Source organism: Saccopteryx leptura, chromosome 7, assembly GCF_036850995.1.
Source record: "Saccopteryx leptura isolate mSacLep1 chromosome 7, mSacLep1_pri_phased_curated, whole genome shotgun sequence".
Lineage (NCBI taxonomy): Eukaryota > Metazoa > Chordata > Mammalia > Chiroptera > Emballonuridae > Saccopteryx > Saccopteryx leptura.
The window spans coordinates 54756500-54776255 of NC_089509.1; the positions used below are offsets into that span (position 1 = coordinate 54756500).

General features: G+C 41.6%; 1 protein-coding gene across 2 annotated transcripts in view; it reads left to right on the top strand.

The window, feature by feature from the left end:
- Positions 1 to 19367, top strand: part of CERS6 (ceramide synthase 6) — a 347509-nt gene extending 328142 nt beyond the window's left edge. Inside the window, exons 9-11 of one of the 2 annotated variants that reach the window (XM_066346008.1) lie at positions 9918 to 10074; positions 10646 to 10669; positions 13123 to 19367. In XM_066346008.1, the coding sequence (XP_066202105.1) occupies positions 9918 to 10074; positions 10646 to 10669; positions 13123 to 13275 (334 nt within the window). In that variant the 3' untranslated portion in view covers positions 13276 to 19367. The remainder of the gene's footprint in view (positions 1 to 9917; positions 10075 to 10645; positions 10670 to 13122) is intronic. The other variant, XM_066346009.1, reaches the window with a different exon arrangement.
- The last annotated feature ends 389 nt before the right edge of the window (positions 19368 to 19756 follow it).

A 19756-nucleotide genomic window follows, 5' to 3' on the forward strand; every position in this document is an offset into this window, starting at 1 on the left:
ATACAATCAATATCTGTTCAGTTTTCAGAATTTTTTGGACAATTCTAGTGCCTCCTTGAGAACTCTCACAAGCGGGTTTCTAGGCAGACGACGGCAGGCTGGCCTGAAGTTCTGATAGCTGTGCTCCACACTCAGTTTCCACGGCGACACACACTCTCTTCCAGCTTCTCAACAGAGTGGCTTGGGTCTGGCCCCGGAGCAATGAAACACCGAGAGTCTCCCTGAGAGCCACGACTCTGCTGGAACCCCTCAGGGTTCCGGAAAGCAGAGGGCTGGCATGCTCCCTGTCCCGCCAGCCTGGACATGATGGCTTCTGAGCCCCCTTTCACCTCTTATCTGCTAAAAGCTTTATCAAGAGCACGCAACCTCCGCTTTGACATAACTTTTTTTAAACAACAGGAAAGAAAGAGACCAGGAGATAATATGTTTAGGCTCAAAACAGAACTGCAATATTATGATTTGGGGTAATTAATACTATCTGGGGATCGTGATCTCCTGGCCAAAATATTGGTGTTATATCTGCCCTGTTGACTTTACAGGTTACTATCTAATAAACATAAAAATTTTTTGAACATCTTTCAAATGAAAGTATTACTCAAGCTCTCATAAAAGAATTGTTTTAGTGGACGACAGAGTGACACATGTTACTGATGCTTTTTTGCCATTCACCTCTAGAGAGGCTCATTTTGAATCTCTGTGTAGCATTCCAGAATATAGGCATAGAGACGGATGCTGCGTGCCTCCCTGCCTTCCCTGGGCAGCTACAGATCGCGTCACTCCCGTGGAGGGACCACGTACCCACCACACTGCGGGCCATTCTGACCTAGGAGCCTGTTGTCCCAGTAGAGCCTGAGCTCTACTACATTGATCAGGTACCCCCAGTTCGACTTCCCCACACAGTGGGACACTCTTGCTTATCAGCAGGGCTGACAGCCTCTTCGGGACTACTCTTGAGGCAGCTATGAGGATGCTACTGATCAGTGCCAAGACCAACTGCTACCGGAGGAAAGACACGAACACAAGTTAGTTGCAAGAATCACACAGTCAATTGATTACTCACAAATCCTGTGGTGTGCTTGGGTACTGCTTAAGTAAGCCCTGTTGGCGTGCTCCTCTTGGCTGTCTTTGGTCAGAGCGGCGTGGAGACAGTCCGTGTTCACACTGGAGTCTGGGTGACTACCATAGCAGGGGGCCCCTCAGCTTTAGTACCTTTTCTGGCCATGGCCTTCTAACAGGTGTCAATCTACAGGATTATCACCTCAAACTACCTTTTTAGGAGTTCCTGGCAGGGAGCCCTTTTTATGTTAATCTAGTGAAATGTCACATCAAGCCACTTTTAAGGTGTTCCTAGGGAAGCCTCTTGTTTATGTTAACTTACAGAGTTATGACATCAAGCCACTTATCTATATATAACTTCACACACACACTAACTGGGCCTGCGGGAAACGCAGTCTGTTTATCCTGTCTGTACACACTATATTAATTCCTATCCAGACGGCATAACTTTAATTTGCTTAATTGCTTTTAATATTATATCCTGATTATTTTCATATATCTTCTATATTTTTCTATATTTCTATGTATTTAATTATTATAACATTATATTACTGAATACCTTCCTCACACAGAAGTTGCTATTTAAATAGCTGATAAGAAAATGTAAATGGCCCCAGGTTCCAGCAACTACTTGTATGGGAAGACAAAATGAAAGATACTCCCCAAAAGCCACAAACGAGACCAGCATCTCTGTTCCTATGGTAAATAGCCACACTCCGGATGAGATCTTCCTACCAGACCACGAGCTGCTCCCTCTCTGCTACCTTGTCAGAGAGGTTTCTAGGCAGATGAAGGAAGTCCCTGAAGAACAAGTTCAGTGAACTCCATGAAGGACCCAGGTTTTCTTCTTTAAATGGAGTTCATTGATTAGCCGCAGACACTTCAAAAGTAAAACAATCTCACAACCAGAGTTCCAAACTGGTATTTGTGTGGTTTTTGTTTCTTCTCACTGCTACAGAAATCACCCTTCCAATCCCCAAGGGAACGGAAGAGGGAGAAAGGGACAAGGAAGCCCAGAGGCAGGGTGTGAGCATTTTGCTCCACCTCAGCCAGAAGCACTTGGCCGTCATTGGCCTTGTTAGGACTGGTTCCTACAAAGGATCAAAGCAAAGAGCAGCCTTTCAGGGAAGAGCACACAGGTTTGGGGACGCTTCCGAGTTGGGTCTTTCATCCTGCGCCTCTGAGGGTGTGAGGATTGTTTTATACTCTCTTAGAAAACTGAAGGATGCATCCCTGGGGTTTCAGTGTCTCTTAGATTCCCACTTGCCCAATAGGCTTCAGCCTTCACAAACTTTTTTTTAAGTAAAGGATATTTGGCCCTGACCCGTTGGCTCAGTGGATAGAGCATTGGCCTGGTGTGTAGACATTCCCAGGTTTGATTCCAAGTCAGGGCACACAGAAGAAGCAACCATCTGCTTCTCTTCTCCCTCTTCCCCTTCTCTTCTTCTTCTCTTACAGCCAGAGACTCGATCCATTCAAGCATTGGCCCCAGGCTCTGAGGATAGCTTGGATGATTCAAGCATCAACCCAAGACAGGGTGTCTGTCTCTCTTAACTCCTCTCGCTTAAAAAAAAAGAAAAGGAATGGAGGGAAGAAAAAGAAAAGAAAAGAAAGAAAGAAGGGAGGGTCTGACCTGTGGTGGCGCAGTGGATAAAGCGTCGACCTGGAACACTGAGGTCGCCGGTTCGAAACCCTGGGCTTGCCTGGTCAAGGCACATATGGGAGTTGATGCTTCCAGCTCCTCCCTACCTTCTCTCCCTCTCCTCTCTAAAAAAAAAAAAAAAAAAAAAAAGAAAGAAAGAAAGAAGGGGGGGAGGAAGAAGGGGAGGAAGGGAAGGATATTTGGAAATACGCCTATGTCCTAAACTTTTCAAAGAGAAATCCAAAGACAAGGGCACAGGATTGGCTGTCCCCTATGCTGAGCTGAATTTAGAAAGAATCTAATTTTATAGCGTAAGTATTATTATATGATGTTCAGTAATGAAGATCTTTCTATTGGGACTTAAGGGTTGAATGGGTCGGGCCAAAGTGGGGAAACCAAGTAAATAAGCCCAAATGGGCCATTTAAACAAGAAGAGCCCATACGGCTACCAGAAACTGTATTAGGAGCCCAAGAAATAAAATGCACAGGAAAAAGCAGGGGGTGGCAGGCGAGGGGACCACAGACGCTAAAGCAGCCGGTGTGGCAGCGCCCTCTCTGTCATACCTGCTGGTGGGCAGGCTCTGGGCATGGGCCAGGGGTGAAGAGCTGGGAAAGGTCGAGGAGCGCTGGATGAAGAGTGAGCTTAGAGTAGTAGGGCCTGAGCACCCAAACCAGGGTATAGGTGAGTTCAAATCGCAGCTCACTCCCCCCCACTAGATCTGACTTTCGGAGAATCACACTTCCTGTGCTTCTATTTCTACATCTGTAAACTAGATACAATAATACTTAATTTAAAAAAAAAATAGAATTTTCCCGCTGGGCTTATTTTATTAGGATGAAATGAGTTTGTGCATATAAAGCCTAAGCCCAGTTCCTAGCAAGGTTAATGCTCAGTAAATATTAGCTAGTCTAATTATTCTACTATGTAGGGATCTCACAGGGATGTTGAAAGGATTAAGTGAAACAATGTACCTCACATGTTTGGCACAGTGTTCAACACATAGTAATTACTCAATAAAGAGCAATTAGAACCAGGGAAAAGGCTGTGTTCGGGGCATGTAAGCAACAAAGAGATAGGCAGAGGGTTGGAAACAAGCAGCTGGAATCTGGATATACCCTGAAGGCCCGAGCCTGGGCTAGAGGCACTCAGGTTGTTGGCAGGTCAGGAACATAGAAAGGCAGACCCAGCAGTAGAAGGGTTTGGGAATTCAGGTAGACAGACAGGAACTGGGGTAGCAAAAAGGCAATGACTAATTCTGAGAAAAACATCTGGCCTGATCCTTGGTGGTGCAGTGGATAAAGTCCACCTGGAATGCTGAGGTCGCTGGTTCAAAACACCAGGTTTGCCCGGTGAAGGCACATATGAGAAGCAACTATGAGTTGATGCTTCATGCTCCTTCCCTGCTTCTCTCTCTTTCTTCTCTCTAAAATCAATAAGTAAAATCTTAAAATAAAAAGAGAGAGAGAGAGAGAAGGAGGGAGGGAGAGAGGGAGGAGGAAGGAAGGAATGAAGGAGGGAGGGAGGGAAGGAGGGAGGGAGGGAGGGAGGGAGGAAGGAAGGAAGAAAGGAAGGAAGGAAGGAAGGAAGGAAGGAAGGAAGGAAGGGAGGGAGGGAGGGAGGGAGGGAGGGAGGGAGGGAGGGAGGAAGGAAGGGAGGAAGGGAGGAAGGGAGGGAGGGAGGGAAGTGGAGGGAAGGGAAGGGAAGAAAAGGGAAGGGAAGGGAAAAAATCTATTTACCCCACCCAGGAAGCCACTAGTTCCAAACCTCCTGTGATACGAGGGACCAATATCTAAGTCTGGCCAGGCTCTGACTTAAAGGTAAAAATAAATGAATTGACCCCATGTTTTATTCAGATAAGAATGCAGCAGAACTGATGTGCCCATTGCTAAATGAAAGCTAGATGGCTCATCCATTTTCAAGTTTATTTTCCTGTTAGGGACAGAGAAATCATTTTCATGTGAAACCAGCCTCCTAAAAGAGAACTTGCTGACAAACACCAGGGTTGTAAAGAAATTGGAGCCGCAGGTGGGGCTGTCTGTCTGGTTAAAAGAACATTGCAAGTACTGTTGTCAGCCTTGACTACCCAATTCTAGACCAAAATGTTGCTTAATCCTAGAACTTGTATTGCCTTAGAAACCCAGGACAAAGAGATATAACAATGAATTCATTAACTGACTATCAGGTATTAACTGCCAGTGGTTTCAGTTCAGAGTAAATTGTACATGCTTTTCTATCAGCATTTACTTTTATTTTATCTTTTTTATTGAGTTTATTGGGGTGACATCAATTATGGTCGGCCATTTTGTTTATTAGAGTCTCGCAACAGAGGATGAGCAAGCAGGCAGGGAAAATCGCTTCTCTCTCTCAGGGCTGAAGGACAAAACAGGCCAGGACAAAAAAAACCCCTTCTCTGGCAAACAAAAGCAAACAGTGGCCCCTCCCAATGGTGGCAGGTAATTTGCAATCTACAATCTGCCGCCCTGAGGGCAAGCACCTGCCCCCTTACATAGACTGTACACATGAGGTGCTGCCCGTGCACCAATCAGGCAGAGTACAAGCGAGCAAGCCTCACACACTTGTTTGCCCAACAAAGCCAGAGAAACACACATCAGGAAATAGATTGAGGTTGGTCTGGGAAAGAGAAGTCAAGACCATTCAAAATCTCTGAAGTAAAGAGCACCCCAATTTTGACTGCAAAGCAAATTTTTATTTTTAAGGTGCCTTCACTGGCATATTATGCAGTACTCCTCAAAATGACCCCCTGACCCACCTTTCCCAGAAAAGCACGGGTGGCTCTCTTTGGATATTTGATGTGAATCTCATTACAGTTGTGGTTTTTATATTGATCATTCCAGAAATACTCAAGCGAAGGCTCAGAGGGAGTTCTTGGTTGGGGGTAGAGGGGGGAAGGGGTGCAGGCAACATTTGTGTTTGTCATGGGCCGTGGTCTCACCGTAGACGTCCACTGGAAGTGAAACTGTTCATTTAATTTTACATATTAAAGACAATCAGTTTAAACATGTTAACAGTCCTAAGAATGAAGAAATTAAGAACTGGTTGTATCTTTCTCATTTAGATACCGTTGAAGATCCTATTACACTGTGCTATATGATGACATTATGAGATTCCCTGAATTCTGAGGCTTAGTGGGGGAAGCAGATGTTACACTGATGCTTAGAATGTGAACAAGAAAGGCCTTAAATATCATATCAAAATGAGACTGTTTTCTTTTCTTAAAAAAAAGTACATTTTTCTCTTCTGCGTTAATGTATGCATCTCCCAACCCTTGCCTCATATAGCCTGTATAGTAATTCTGTGGTAATCAAATTTAAGATGAAGCGTCCATAAAAGGTAATATGAGAAAAAATAACTATAAGCCACAGTCAGATTAAATTCTTATGATTCTTTAAACATCTATTAAAATAACCCATCAAGGCTCAGCCTTGGGGTGGTAAGCCATGCGTCTGCAGGTCACCAGTGAAGGCATCCATTTCTCAGAGTCCTGCAGGAAGAAGAAGGGTGGACTGGAGTGTTTCATCCCATTGTCAGGCGGGGTTCTTAGAAGGGAGGATGTTACCTGAAGATCAAGTGATTTCTTTGCTGGGACCCACACTTCGGCAGAAGGTTCTGGCAGGGCAGACCTAGGTGAGCACGCCTTGTGCATGTGTGATGTGCCATCTAGTGGTTGAGTGAACCCAATACTAAGGAGAAGGAAAATGGTCCTTTCCGGTGTCTCATACCTCCAAACTCTCCACCACTTGATTTTGAGCTGTTGTAGGAGGTTTGACGCTGTAGGCCAGGGGTCCCCAAACTATGGCCCGCGGGCCGCATGCGGCCCCCTGAGGCCATTTATCCGGCCCCCACCGCACTTCCGGAAGGGACACCTCTTTCATTGGTGGTCAGTGAGAGGAGCATAGTTCCCATTGAAATACTGGTCAGTTTGTTGATTTAAATTTACTTGTTCTTTATTTTAAATATTGTATTTGTTCCCGTTTTGTTGTTTTACTTTAAAATAAAATATGTGCAGTGTGCACAGGGATTTGTTCATAGTTTTTTTTATAGTCCGGCCCTCCAGGGGTCTGAGGGACAGTGAACTGGCCCCCTGTGTAAAAAGTTTGGGGACCCCTGCTGTAGGCGAACTATTAATTGGGGGAGGGGAGTGTCTATTTTCTTAGAAGCCACGCACTGAGCACAGAGTATTGGAAGGAAGGAAACCAATATAGTAATCATGCAAACCAGAACTTGCAACTGTCAGTGTTTGGCCCACACAGTACATTTTTCCATTTTATTTTATTGAGGCATAATTCACATATACAGTATAATACACAAATCATCAGTGTACAGCTTACTACATTTCCACCTTTGTAAATATTTACGTTTGTATACTCCATGTAATCACCACCTGGATCAAGCTGCAGGATGCTTCCAGCACCCCAGTAGCCTCCCTCACGGCCCCTCCCAGAGCTCCTCTCTCAGAATAACCACGATTCGGTACTCTCACCAGAGATTGGCAATGGCATCATTAAGGTACAAACTCCTAAGCGTAGTCTCAGAAAGAATAAAATTCTGTAACCACCATTTCAATAGTTTGCCCCTGCCTCAAAAGGAGTTTTCTCATGCAAAACATTCTATGGGGGGGGGGGGAGCCCTGTTTCCTGGGTTTATTTCAGAGTCCAGGTGACATAATGATCTCTCCTTCCCCAGTCTGTATTCCTCATACATTGTTTTTCTTACCAAGCTTCTCACTGAGAGATACACCCCTTTGTGCACTGATTGTCTTTTCCCCAGTGTCTCTGCAGGCAGCCAACTCAATTTTCAGAGAAACCCTATCACTTTTGAGCGGCATTTCAGATGTGCCACAGATTATCATGGCAAAGCCTATGAATTCAATGCAGAGTTGCAAAAATTGGTGTGAATGCCATGTCCTCAGCAACTGCATGATACTCTGTTCAAATTAAACCAGGCAAATTGTAATGGTGAAAATGGTTCTCGACCTACAATCCAGCAAAGGCTGATTTATAATGAAGAGCATAATGCAGTCATTGTTGCTACTTCCACAGGACCCCTTTCTGTTCAAATTAAACTGAATCCTCTCTGATGTCAAAATGAATAGTATGTCAAGAAGCAGAGGTAGTTCTGAAGTAATGTTATTGTTATAATAAACAAGGCAAGAATATAGGAATTATCCTAATTTATTCCTTTTTACAAATAACTTGTATTTTTTTCTAATTATTTGCCATAGATTTGGAAAATAAAAGGATATAAAGAGGAAAATATACATAATTTCTGATCCACACAATGACAGGCTTTAATAGCTTTGATTAATTCCTTTCCAGGAAGCATTATGTGTGTGTGTGTGTGTGTGTGTGTGTGTACGTATGTTTAGTTTATGGAGTTGAAATGATATGTATTTTTCTCTATCATAAATTCTTGAAACATATTTATTATATAAAATGACTTCATAATTTCTGTATTAAGAATGAAAACTAATTTTTTACCATTTTCTGTTATTGGAATTTTCGATTATTTGCTGTTTTTAAAGTAATTACAAAGATTTAATGTCTACGTATTTGAAATGGCATCTTTGACTTTCTACCATAGTCAATGGCCAGAACTTCCAGAACAGTGTTAAATAATAATGGTGGGCCCTGGTTGTCCCAGTGGTAGAGTGTCGGCCTGCCGTGCAGGAGTCCCGGGTTCGATTCCTGACCAGGGCACACAGGAGAAGCGCCCATCTGCTTCTCCACCCCTCCCCCTCTCCTTCCTCTCTGTCTCTCTCTTCCCCTCCCGCAGCCAAGGCTCCATTGGAGCAAAGTTGGCCCGGGCGCTGAGGATGGCTCTGTGGCCTCTGCCTCAGGTGCTAGAGTGGCTCTGGTTGCAACAGAGCAACGCCCCAGATGGGCAGAGCATCGCCCCCTGGTGGGCATGCTGGTCGGGCGCATGCGGGAGTCTGTCTGACTGCCTCCCCGTTTCCAACTTCAGAAACATACAATAAATAAATAAATAAATAAATAAATAGTAATGGTGACGTCGGCTGGTTGTGGTTTGTTCCTGGTTATAGAACCAAAAAATGGATATTTCTTAAATGTGATGACAACTGGATTTGAGTTGCTTAAAAATCATATTAATAAGTCCTTTAAGTCCTAAATTTTAAATATCAGCATTGTAGAATTGAACATTACCAAATATCTTTCATTGTTATTGAAATAATTAGATTTTACCAATTTGTCCTGTAGATGTATGATGCATTATATTAATAAATTTCCTAATATTGGCCCCCCTCCACCAGGATGGATACTCCTGTAGCAGAATAATAAACCTAAATTTAATGAATTGTCAAATTCAATTTCATACTTTTGATTTTAGGATTTTAATATTCATGTTTATTGTTCTTGAGAGACAACTAGTGTGCCAGGGTTAGAGATACACTCTGTTCTAATTCTGTTCTATAAATATGGGTTGCTGAAATTGGGGATACGGAACCTATTTATGTCTATTTTTCATTCTTCTTCTTTATATCTTATTCCAATTGCAATAAATGACTTTTTTTCTTTTGTAGGTTCCTAAAGTACTTTTCGTAACTTCTCATAAGGCACTCATTACACTCTTTCATGAAAATTATCTATATATCATACCTTCTGCTCTGGTATGAGCGGTCTGTGTCTTACATTACCGAGTTTTCCATCCCTCCTCCTTAGGCACTAAGTGTTGTCCACCTAACCTCTCCTGTGCGATCCCAGCAAAGTGTTGCACTGGCAGGTGGTGGAAATACACTTAGATGCGTTTTATCAACACTCTTAGAATACCAAACCAGCCCTACAGTAAGCTGAGGAGGAGAGCGGGGAAGTAAGGGGGATTCCACAATTCTGTGGGTATTGTTCATTGTGGCAGCAGTCTGAGTCCAGAAGGCATGAGCCAACTTCCAGAGTCTGAGAGGCAGACCCAGCAGGGATGCGAGCCAAGCCCCAGACGCAGCTCTCAGGTAGCTGCCCAGGGAGGCCGCTCCATTCTGGCCCTGACGGTGGGTTACAGAGAGACCAGCTCTTTCAGATACTTCTGCCTAGTAGTTCAGGGGATGGCTCTTTGAAACACCTGGTCAGCCTTTCAGGGAGGGAGTGGTTTGAGGATATTGCTGATATTCTGCTTCTGGGAAGGTACTAGATGTTCTCTGAAAGCAAAGTGAAAAGTTATGTTCAATGATGTCTTTTTTTTCCTTAGGGTGTTAAATACCACACTGTTTGAAAGTTGGGAGATCGTTGGACCTTATCCTTCATGGTGGGTTTTTAACCTACTGCTATTGCTAGTACAAGGCTTGAACTGCTTCTGGTCTTACTTGATCATAAAAATAGCTTGCAAAGCTATTTCAAAAGGCAAGGTAAGACAAAATTCATCATTTCTAATATGTCCCAGATAATCATGTTCCTTGATTGCTAAAATCAACAAGAACATCATTTATTATTTCAAATTTTATCATTACTGATTTTTTTTTATTGAGCACAACCTACTAGAAACACAAATCAAAATTTTACTGTCTTCTATTTGGTTTACTTCATAAGCTGTAGCGTTGCTTTACTGATGGTGATTGTCTGTGTTCTACATTTATGATTTTTGATTTAATAATATATTATTTGCTGTGTTCTTTCTCTCCCTCTCTCTGTCTCCCTTGGTCCTTCTCTGATTATACCTACACTGATTAGAAATTTAATAACTTCTTTTATTGAGAAGGGTTGCTTGATGCAATATGCCCATTTATGCTTTTCTAATAAAATTTAGTTGAACCCTTTGGTTTAAAAAAAAAAAAAAAAAAAAAAGGATTCCTGTGGCTGATTTGAATAAAGCTTATTGAGCCCCTGCCCCTCTGTATAGAGCAGTGACTTTTCTAGAACATTCTCTATGGTATTTTCTTATTTTCCTTGTTTGTTCTCTTCCTTCTGCCACCCTGGAAGGCTGGGAAGTGGAACCCTTTACATGTAAGTTTCTCACAGCTCTCTCTGTGCTTGTCTGGGCACCACGGTCTGTCGGAGGGGCACTCCGATGCTTTTGTTTCTGTGTGTATTGTTCTGTCTAATCTGTGGGCACTGGCTGGAGGCTCTAACTGAGGTACGGCTCCCACCAGCTGCAAAGGGATGCTGGGAACAGCTCAGGGAACAAACACCCTCTGGTATGAGCTTGCATTCTGCTAAATTTTGCATGATCCCACAGAGAAGGAGAGGAGTTTTTTTTTTACCAGTGTTTAACATATTGGCTAAAAAACAGAAATAGACTGAAGTGAAGTAGGAGAAAGAGAACTAAGTTGGGGAGAAGAGAACGCAGTCTGGAACGAAGCCCTGAGCAGCAGCCTGGGCTGCCCCAGACCACAGGGCAGCACTGAACTAACCACCTTGTCCTCACTGAGGAAAGCGGAGCTGCCCCTTCCACAGAGGGACTTGGGACACCTAGTCATGTTCTATGAAGCCATTTCTCAGTGTCAGCTCTTATTATATAAATCCGAAATATTTTGATCAATGCATCATTTAGAAGCAAAACCTTGGGTTTTTTTTTCCTCTGAGACCTCTTACTCTTTTAAGTGAATATATATTTCTATTTTTAAAAAATGATCTTGTTCTCATTTGGATACAAGTTAAGCCAACATGCACAATACTGTCTGTAGGATAACAATAACCGAAGGTACCAGGATGCTGTGGATTAGTGTCCTGACCGCATTGCTCTTTGCAACAGACATATTGTCTTCTCTTCAATTTATTCCTTCAACTTTATGAAGAGATGGTCATTAATTTTATTCTATCTCTCAGGCTTCATAATATTTTAATTGCCATTACTGCTCACCTAGGACAGTAAGATTCATGGCCATAGTTTATGGACTTAATTTTTTGTGGGTTATTTTGAGACATTCTAAATTGTTCTTTTCTTTGAAGTTAATATAACTACAGATTTTTAATCCCAAATGCAATTAAAAGTAATCTTACTAATCATGCAAATGTAAATTAATCATTCTGAAACTGAAGTTTTCTTTCCTATTAGCAGCTTAATTTATGACTAATGGATTTCTATACATAGTGGAGCCCTACTGTAGTGCTGTCTTTGTGACCCATGTGTTTTTAACTTAAAGTATCCTTATAATCTAGTTGTTTTGATGTTTCAGTATCTAAATCTTCTTGATGGTCCTTGTGAGTTTAACCTCATCTCAAGGGGCACTGGAGTGAAGTCCATTTCTATGCTATTTACTCAGTTCATCTCTGGTTCCCTCCCACCTAACTGAAGTGGCATCCTCTCAGTGATGGTGGCTTCTGCACTTGGAAGGGCCCCGAATTCCAGGGTTCTCAGGTTGAGGAGTAGTGGTAGCACAGAGAGGATGTGGTATGAAAAATTCGCCAGGTAATTCTGATGTACTTCCCGGGAGACCTAGCGAAGTTCCCCCACCCACGTCCTAGAGAATCACAGGTGACTAGACTGGGGAAATTTCTGGGAAGCCAGGCTACCAGGTGCCTATTGCTGCCCCACTTAGAAGTAAGTGAATGCTGATCAGTTACCCAAAGGGCTTAAGGCCTTTTATGGGAAAATGTTTATCATAATTCGGACTTAGAAAGCAGGAGGCTCAAACTATTTTAATATTAAAAGCGGTAGAGTAATTCCTTAATTTCCCCCTAAATTACTTTCTTGCTAGACAATCTGATTTTTTTTCATTCTTTACAGTAATGTATAGATTTGTACCTGGTGTCTTAAGTGACCATCCTCATTACTTAATGAGAGTGAACCCTGGAATAATGGGAACCAATTCATGATACAGCCAGCAGATTTTCCTTGGGAAATATTTAAAACTAAACCTCACCCAGCAGGTTCTCAAAATGCCCGCTACTGCCATTAGTTATTATGTGGTATATAACACAACATTTCTACTTAATTTTAGCAGACAGAAAAGAAAATCAAATTAAATCATAAAATAATACATTAGAAAACCAAGTAAGATTAATGTTTTGATTATCTGAGTTAGTGGATATCTCCATTAGTGTAGAGCTAACTTTAAATGAGTCTCAACGATATTGTGATCATCAGAGTGTACACTGACTCATTTGTACCAAATTCCTATACTGCCATTCCACTAGAGCAGTAGGCCACTTTGCCGGTAAAGGTAGGACTCATGGTCTAGGACATTCTCAATATAGAAAGGTACGTTAAAGAGATCAACAAATATAGCTGCTGTAATACCTAAATTCACCTACAGTCCTTGATAACTGACTTTGTCACCCAAATTGTATACTACCGTGAAGGGGGACTTACTTACTATGGCAAGGTTTTTACCCTCTTGGATTTTTTTAACGTTTGGATCTGTTTTCCTTCGTGTATGACTGCATGTGATTCTGAGCATGCCATACCTGAATGGTTCCTTAGGAGCCGGTTTCACTCACCTTCTTGTGTTCCACAGGTGTCCAAGGACGATCGAAGTGATATTGAGTCTAGCTCAGATGAGGAGGACTCAGAACCTCCAGGGAAGAAGCCCCACACGGCCACCACCACCAACGGGACCAGTGGAACCAACGGGTACCTCCTGACCGGCCCTTGCTCTGTAGATGATTAATTAATTGCTCAAAGCTACAAGTCCAGAACAAAGTGAACTATGTGTTCCTGGAATTATTTAATAAATTGCAAATTCAGTTCCTTTCATAATATCTCAGCACCAGAAACAGAAGTTAGGATTATCAAAGCATTTTGACTAGTGCACTGCCATATGTCCCATCTGTGAATGAAGAAGAATTATCATTCTCTATATGTAGGCATGCTGTATGTAACTGATACAAGGGAACAGTATTTGCATTTTGTATTGTCTTAGAATATTATTTATTTTTTTTGTATTTGTTTGTAAATCTGTGGACAAAAGAGGGTTTCCTCACTCCTTTTACTCCCTGGGTTTATGACAGCGAGTGAGATGCTCTCTCTGCTTCTGCCTCTTCCTATTGCTATAGTCAGTCTGCTAGGAGCATCAGCTTGACTTATCTTCGAGCAAGAAAAACCCAGTGTGAGGTTTTCCTGCTGATCCAGATAGGTTTGCTTTCTTCGTGTGGGTGCCTGGTCTTGCTGACCATTCTCTCAGTTTATCGTTTAAACAGAATGCACTGGGTTTCTTTATTTTTATTATTATTATTATTATTATTAAGTGAGAGGCGGGGAGGCAGGGAGGCAGAGAGACAGACTCCCGTATGCATCCCGACTGGGATCTAACCAGCAAGCCCACTGGTGGGGGCGGGCGGTACTCTGCCCATCTGGGGCCACTGCTCCACTGCTCCAAGTGGAGCCATTTCAGCCCTGAGGCGAGGCCATGGAGCCATCCTCAGTACCCGGGGCAAAATTGCTCAACCCATTAGAGCCATGGCTTTGGGAGGGGAGGGAAGGAGAGAGAGAGAGAAGGAGGGAGGGAGTGTGGGTGGAGAAGGAGTTGGTCGCTTCTCCTGTGTGCCCTGACCAGGAATTGAACCCGGGACTTCCATATGCCGGGCCGACACTCTACCGCTGAGCCAACCAGCCAGAGCGCTGTTTCTTAATTGTCACTCTTCATGGTCATTTAGCAGTTCAAATTAAAGAGTATAGTTATTGGAGGGCTTTTAAAAAACTGTTTTGTACTAAATTGCTTTGGAGTAAACTTCATTTCCTGTGCACACAGCCAGGATTTCTTCAGGGAGTATGGTAACTAGTTGGGGATTCACCTTGTAGGTGACAGAGATCTCTTTATTCTCTATTATGAGGTCAGTGCTCTGGCTCAAGGAGGACATTTGCTTAACCTCATAGTTACAAAGAAATCACTCTTACCACCTGGAACTTGTTTCATGATCTGAAAACAACACAGAGAGCCACTGAGTGCAAACCAACTTTATCATCACCGCTGCAATTAGCACAGTCTTGTGTCACCTCGTGGAAAAAAGAAGCTGAGTATATACTGCCACAGAAAGAAAGAGTTTCAAGAGTCGGCAAAGGTCACCTCTAGTGCAAAGCACTTTATTGCACTAACTTTCAGATAAAGGGCCCTATTTGATTTTGATGATTTTATTTTGCTGAGCAAAATAAAGCAAAGGGGAGAAATATTATTTTACCTCATATTTTTCTCCCTAAACACAACTCAGAATGACTTCCTGTTACTCGAGCAACGTTGCACTCTGAGTCCTTTTGTCTGCTTCTTTGAAAGTTTGTTCACTTTACAGCAGCTATTGCCAGGAAAACAAAAATTCCTCTGGACAATGACGGTATTGGCAATGAGAGAGACTCCTGACAAACAAGTTCCCATTGTCTGTGGTGGCTGTGTTATCTATATAAGATAAGAAAACCAGACACATAAACCAAAGATTTTTTTTCTCCTTTCTTCCAACTTTCAGTAAGAGGGAATAAAAAAGTATTACAAATACTTACTTCATAAATCAAAGAGACCATAATGTGAAACAAGAGTTCAGAACGACAATGCAGTGACAAATGTGTGACTCGGGGCATAGTGCAGACCACACAGAACTCCCGGGTGCACGTGCTGCTCAGAGCCCTTCACATGCCGGTCCATTTTTTTTTAATTAAAGCTTTGTGCTCATAATTTTCAACATGCAGTTAAAAGAATGCTCTCAAACAAAAACCTCACACTGTAATATTAAATCTTCCTACCCAGGTACAAAATACTATGTTTCTGGTATGATCCATAGTAATACATAGTAATACAGACGAGGCTTAGAAATACGTTTGCCGGTTTATTGCAACACAATGCAGCTAATTCTTTATGTAAAGCCTTATTATTTCATTTCACAAAAGGGGATGTATCTAGTAGTGTGATTTCTGGATGGTTTAACTTTGTAAGACCAATCATGAAACATCAAAGGGACTTGTTTGTCATGTGGACATCTGCTAAGATACAGGTAAAAAACTAACAGCAAGCATGTTATAGCTGAGAAATTTTGCAAAGGTAAAGATGTATTTTCTTAGCAACTAAAGTATGAAAGAGAAGAGCAGGTTGTACCCTGCTTTAGTGTGTAGAGCAAGTCCCCTCCCTGGGCGAAATAAACCAGAGAACCACAGTGTGCTCAGATTTGGATTCTCTGGTGCTCTTTAGCACAGAACAATTTCAAAAGATCAGCTTATAAATTATTAAAGAAGAGTTGCATAAAATGAAGTAAATTGAGTCTGTCCCTAGCAAAGACAACCCTAAACAATCTTTTGTTTTTTTTCCAAAAGTCATTTAGAGGGAGAACTGAGACTGCTGAGAGCCCCTCTGACTAATGGCATTAATTTAACCAAGTCTTCAAGGAATCTACAGATTTTTATTTCATTTTACATTTTAAGGCAAATGGTTCTTTTGGACAAATGAAAATGGTATTTGTGGGCTTCTTGAGGTGAAGAATAATGTGTTTCTGTCTGCTTCTCTCTCATGGTGCCTGACGGGCTGAAAGAGAAAAATACGTGAGATATCTTCTTGCTGTGCCGGGCCATAGTTTCAGAAATGTATTTTGTAAATTCAGCTGTAGGTTAGTGAGAGTGCTGTTTCCTATCAATTAACTTAGCCTGTGTTGATATCTCCTTCCTCCTGGTCACATTCAAACTTTCCCCGGGTACAAAGGGCATGTAGGGAGGAATCTAGAAAAAGGTTATTCACTGTAACCTTTATATCTGATGTTATAGCTTTTCTAGATCTCTTAGTGGGAAACCAGTAGAAAATCAAGTAGAATTTGACCTTGGGTCAATAAATCACATAAATGTGTGATCCATGTATGTATTTATTTCTTCAAAAATGTGGAAAAAAACCCCACAAAATATCCCTGAATCATCCTTACCCATATTCTTTTCATAAAAACCATTCACTATGTACAATAGAAACATCCTGCCTCTCTCACTCAACCTCTTGTTCACGCTACCCACACAGTTGAGAGTTGAGAAATCTCTTCAGTCTCTTAGCATCAGGGCTAAATATTGCAAAATCAAGATCACAGAGGGCCTACGGTCAGCATATAGGCCAAATACAGTTCTCACTTATAAATTTAGTCCTATGAGCTTGAGAATAAGGGAGTGACTATCCATATATTGTACTATTAATCTGTATGTTGGAAAAATGCAGACGCTTGCTGCTTCATTCCTAGATTTTTTTACCATCTGACTCCTGCTAGGCTGCTAGGTACTGGTGTTCTGAAGTACCATCAGATAATGAAATGCTTCTGACAAAGATAAACCAGGAAGAAAGGTTGATTCTCCAAAGAAAGCAAACACTTGGGTGGGAGAAATAACTCGTCAGTGAGATACGATTAGATCACCGTTAGCCAAAATGGTGGGTGAACCTCAAAATGTCCAGTTCTATTGCCAGACTTTGCATTCTGAGTATATATGTGATAGAGTGACTGTGAGCAGCTTGGATGCTTTCACCCTGGGTAGAAATAAGAAATGAGATTCCATTTCGGCTTAACTACGTGTTTGCAAAAGAGCTCTTCACAAAGAACTTTATGGATACACACGTTCGTTCCCAATCTGTTCATGATTTTATTTTATTGATAGTTATTTTTATCCCTTTCTTGGAAATGTTAATGCCAAAGTTGCCTGAATATTCAAATATTTTTTCTTAATTTTAAGTAAAAAGTATACAGAAGAATTCCAAAGGTGTTAAAAAAAATTGTTTATCAGTATGTGTAATAATGTAGTTATGTCCAGAGAGGTTCAAGAAATCCTTTGGAAATAAGAGTATATATGTTTGCCTTTCATGTGCTATTTGAGGTCTTAGGATTCCAATTTGAGGTCTTACTATTTTTTTTCTTTGTCTTTGGCTGAGTCCTGCTTTGTTGATAAATAATAATACCATGAAATGTTTCTAACACACAAATAAGAAAAAATCGGATCAAAGTCAGACTGATGATAAAGTGATGACAAGTCACTTTGAGTTTCTACGTAAATTGTACAGAAAGAGAAAATGCAGTTAGCTTTAGTGAATGTATTTGCTGTCTAGCATTCTGTCTATGGCAGCATACTCTCAAAACTCGTCGAGTTCAGGGAGTCATGCAAAATGCAGCAGGATATATTTTTAATAAAGATTTTGTTGTCTCCAGAGTCAATTTAAGTTTCTCTTGGTAAAATGGAATTGTCCAATTCTCAAATTACCAGATAGTATTTAGCACTGGTTCACTGTGGCCCCGGTTTAGTTCTTCATAGAAATAGTGCAGAGCCCTGTGGTTTGCCTTTGTGTGTAGTGGCCCAGACTCTCCCCTAGGGGGCGCTCAGATGCTGAGAAGGCCTGTCCACTCACACACTATGATGTTGGAACTCCTCTAATATATACCCATAGGGAGCATACCTGATGTTGACTTTCGTGGAGAAAATTGTATTAAAGAACATCAAACATCATAAGTAACTTTTAGTAAGATCTTCAGATATCCAAAGGAGATCCTTGTTCTTTTCTGGGTATTTCCAACTTGAGTTCAACTTGAAGCCTTTGAAAGGAACACATTACCAAATGGCCACAAGCTAAGACCTCATCAGATCAAAGATATAAAAAAATCTCTACAGCCAGATGGTGTATCATAGGGTGTCTCCACATAAGTAGGCATTCTCAAGACTGCCCAGGAAGTGAGAGGAGGGGACCGCTAGCCTAACATCTATTCACTCACATTCCTTTCAGCCTCCTGGTTCTCTTGATAAAAGGAAGCAAGAATACCATGACTTTTCTGCTATCAGTGTCCCAGTAGCCTTTGGACCAGTTGTACCCACACTTCCTTCCCTGCTTCATGTCATTTTTCGCAAAGTGTGTGTCCATATAAGCCTGTTTTCCTTAACACAGGTCCATGAAAGTTTGGCTTCCTATCTGGTAGGTGTAACTTGCATGGCCTGGAAACCAGGAACAACAGCTGTTCGTATGATTTCTATATTAATGGGTTTTATAGAGATTTTTTTTTTCTTTTGCTCCTACAGTAATTTTTTAACTGTTATTATAAAACTTCCCTTTAAAAATTAGGGTTTTGGGGGGTATTTTTCTTTAAGTGAGAGTAGGAGAGATACAGAGACAGAATCCCACGTGCACCCTGACTGGGATCCTCCCAGCCTACCCCATCTGGGGTCAATGCTCTGCCCATCTGAGTCCATGTAACCAAGCTATTTTTAGCACCTGGGGCAGGGGCTCCATGGAGCCATCCTCAGTGCCCAGGGTGGACATGCTCAAATCAATCAAGCCATGGCTGCAGGAGGAGAAGAGAGAGACAGAGAAAAGTGGGAAGGGGTAGGGAGAGAAGCAGATGGTCACCTCTCCTGTGTTCTCTGATGGGAAATCAAACTTGGGATTTCCACATGCCGGGTCAATGTTGTATTGCTGAGCCAACTGGCCAGGGCCAAAAATTAGGACTTTTTAAAGATTAGTTGCCAAAGAGAAATTAGCTCTGTAATAGGAACAGTTATATAGTGATTCTGGAACTTTAACTTAGAGCTTTGTTAATTTAAACGTGGAAAACACCCTCCAAGTTTGAATTCCAAAAGACTTATCATGCCACTAAGCTCTCGACTTCTATCCACTCTTTGTTTTGCTGACATAATCAGTTACTCCTTTGCCATTTGTTGTCATGCAAGGGGAGGTGGTTCTTTTTTGGATTTGATTTTTTTCAACTTGCAATAAGAAATAGGATAGGTGACAAAAACCTTACTTTTCTTTTTTCTTATGACAATTCAGTGCTTGAGCATCTCTGTCAGAAATGGAATGATGTACTGTTAGCCAGTTAGAATTATTTTATGTACTGTCGTTGTGTTTTGCTAATTTTTATATGAAAATATAATTATTCATTCTTGATCTCTGGACGCAATCATTATTATGAGGATCATTTTACTTTGGAAACACTTTCATAATAAAGATAAGTATTAAGAGAACGGTGTGAGTGCCCTGTTCTTTAAGCACTACCCAGCTGTGTGGGAGATATGTCACACCTTCCTGAAACAGGACTTATTTCAGGGCTTACCTCATCCTACTAGTTTCCTGCAAACCTTCCCAAATGCCAGTAATCGCTGTGACTACTGAGCAAGTATGTTATATCTATATGTTACATCTATGTTATTTTGTCAGAAATTTAGCT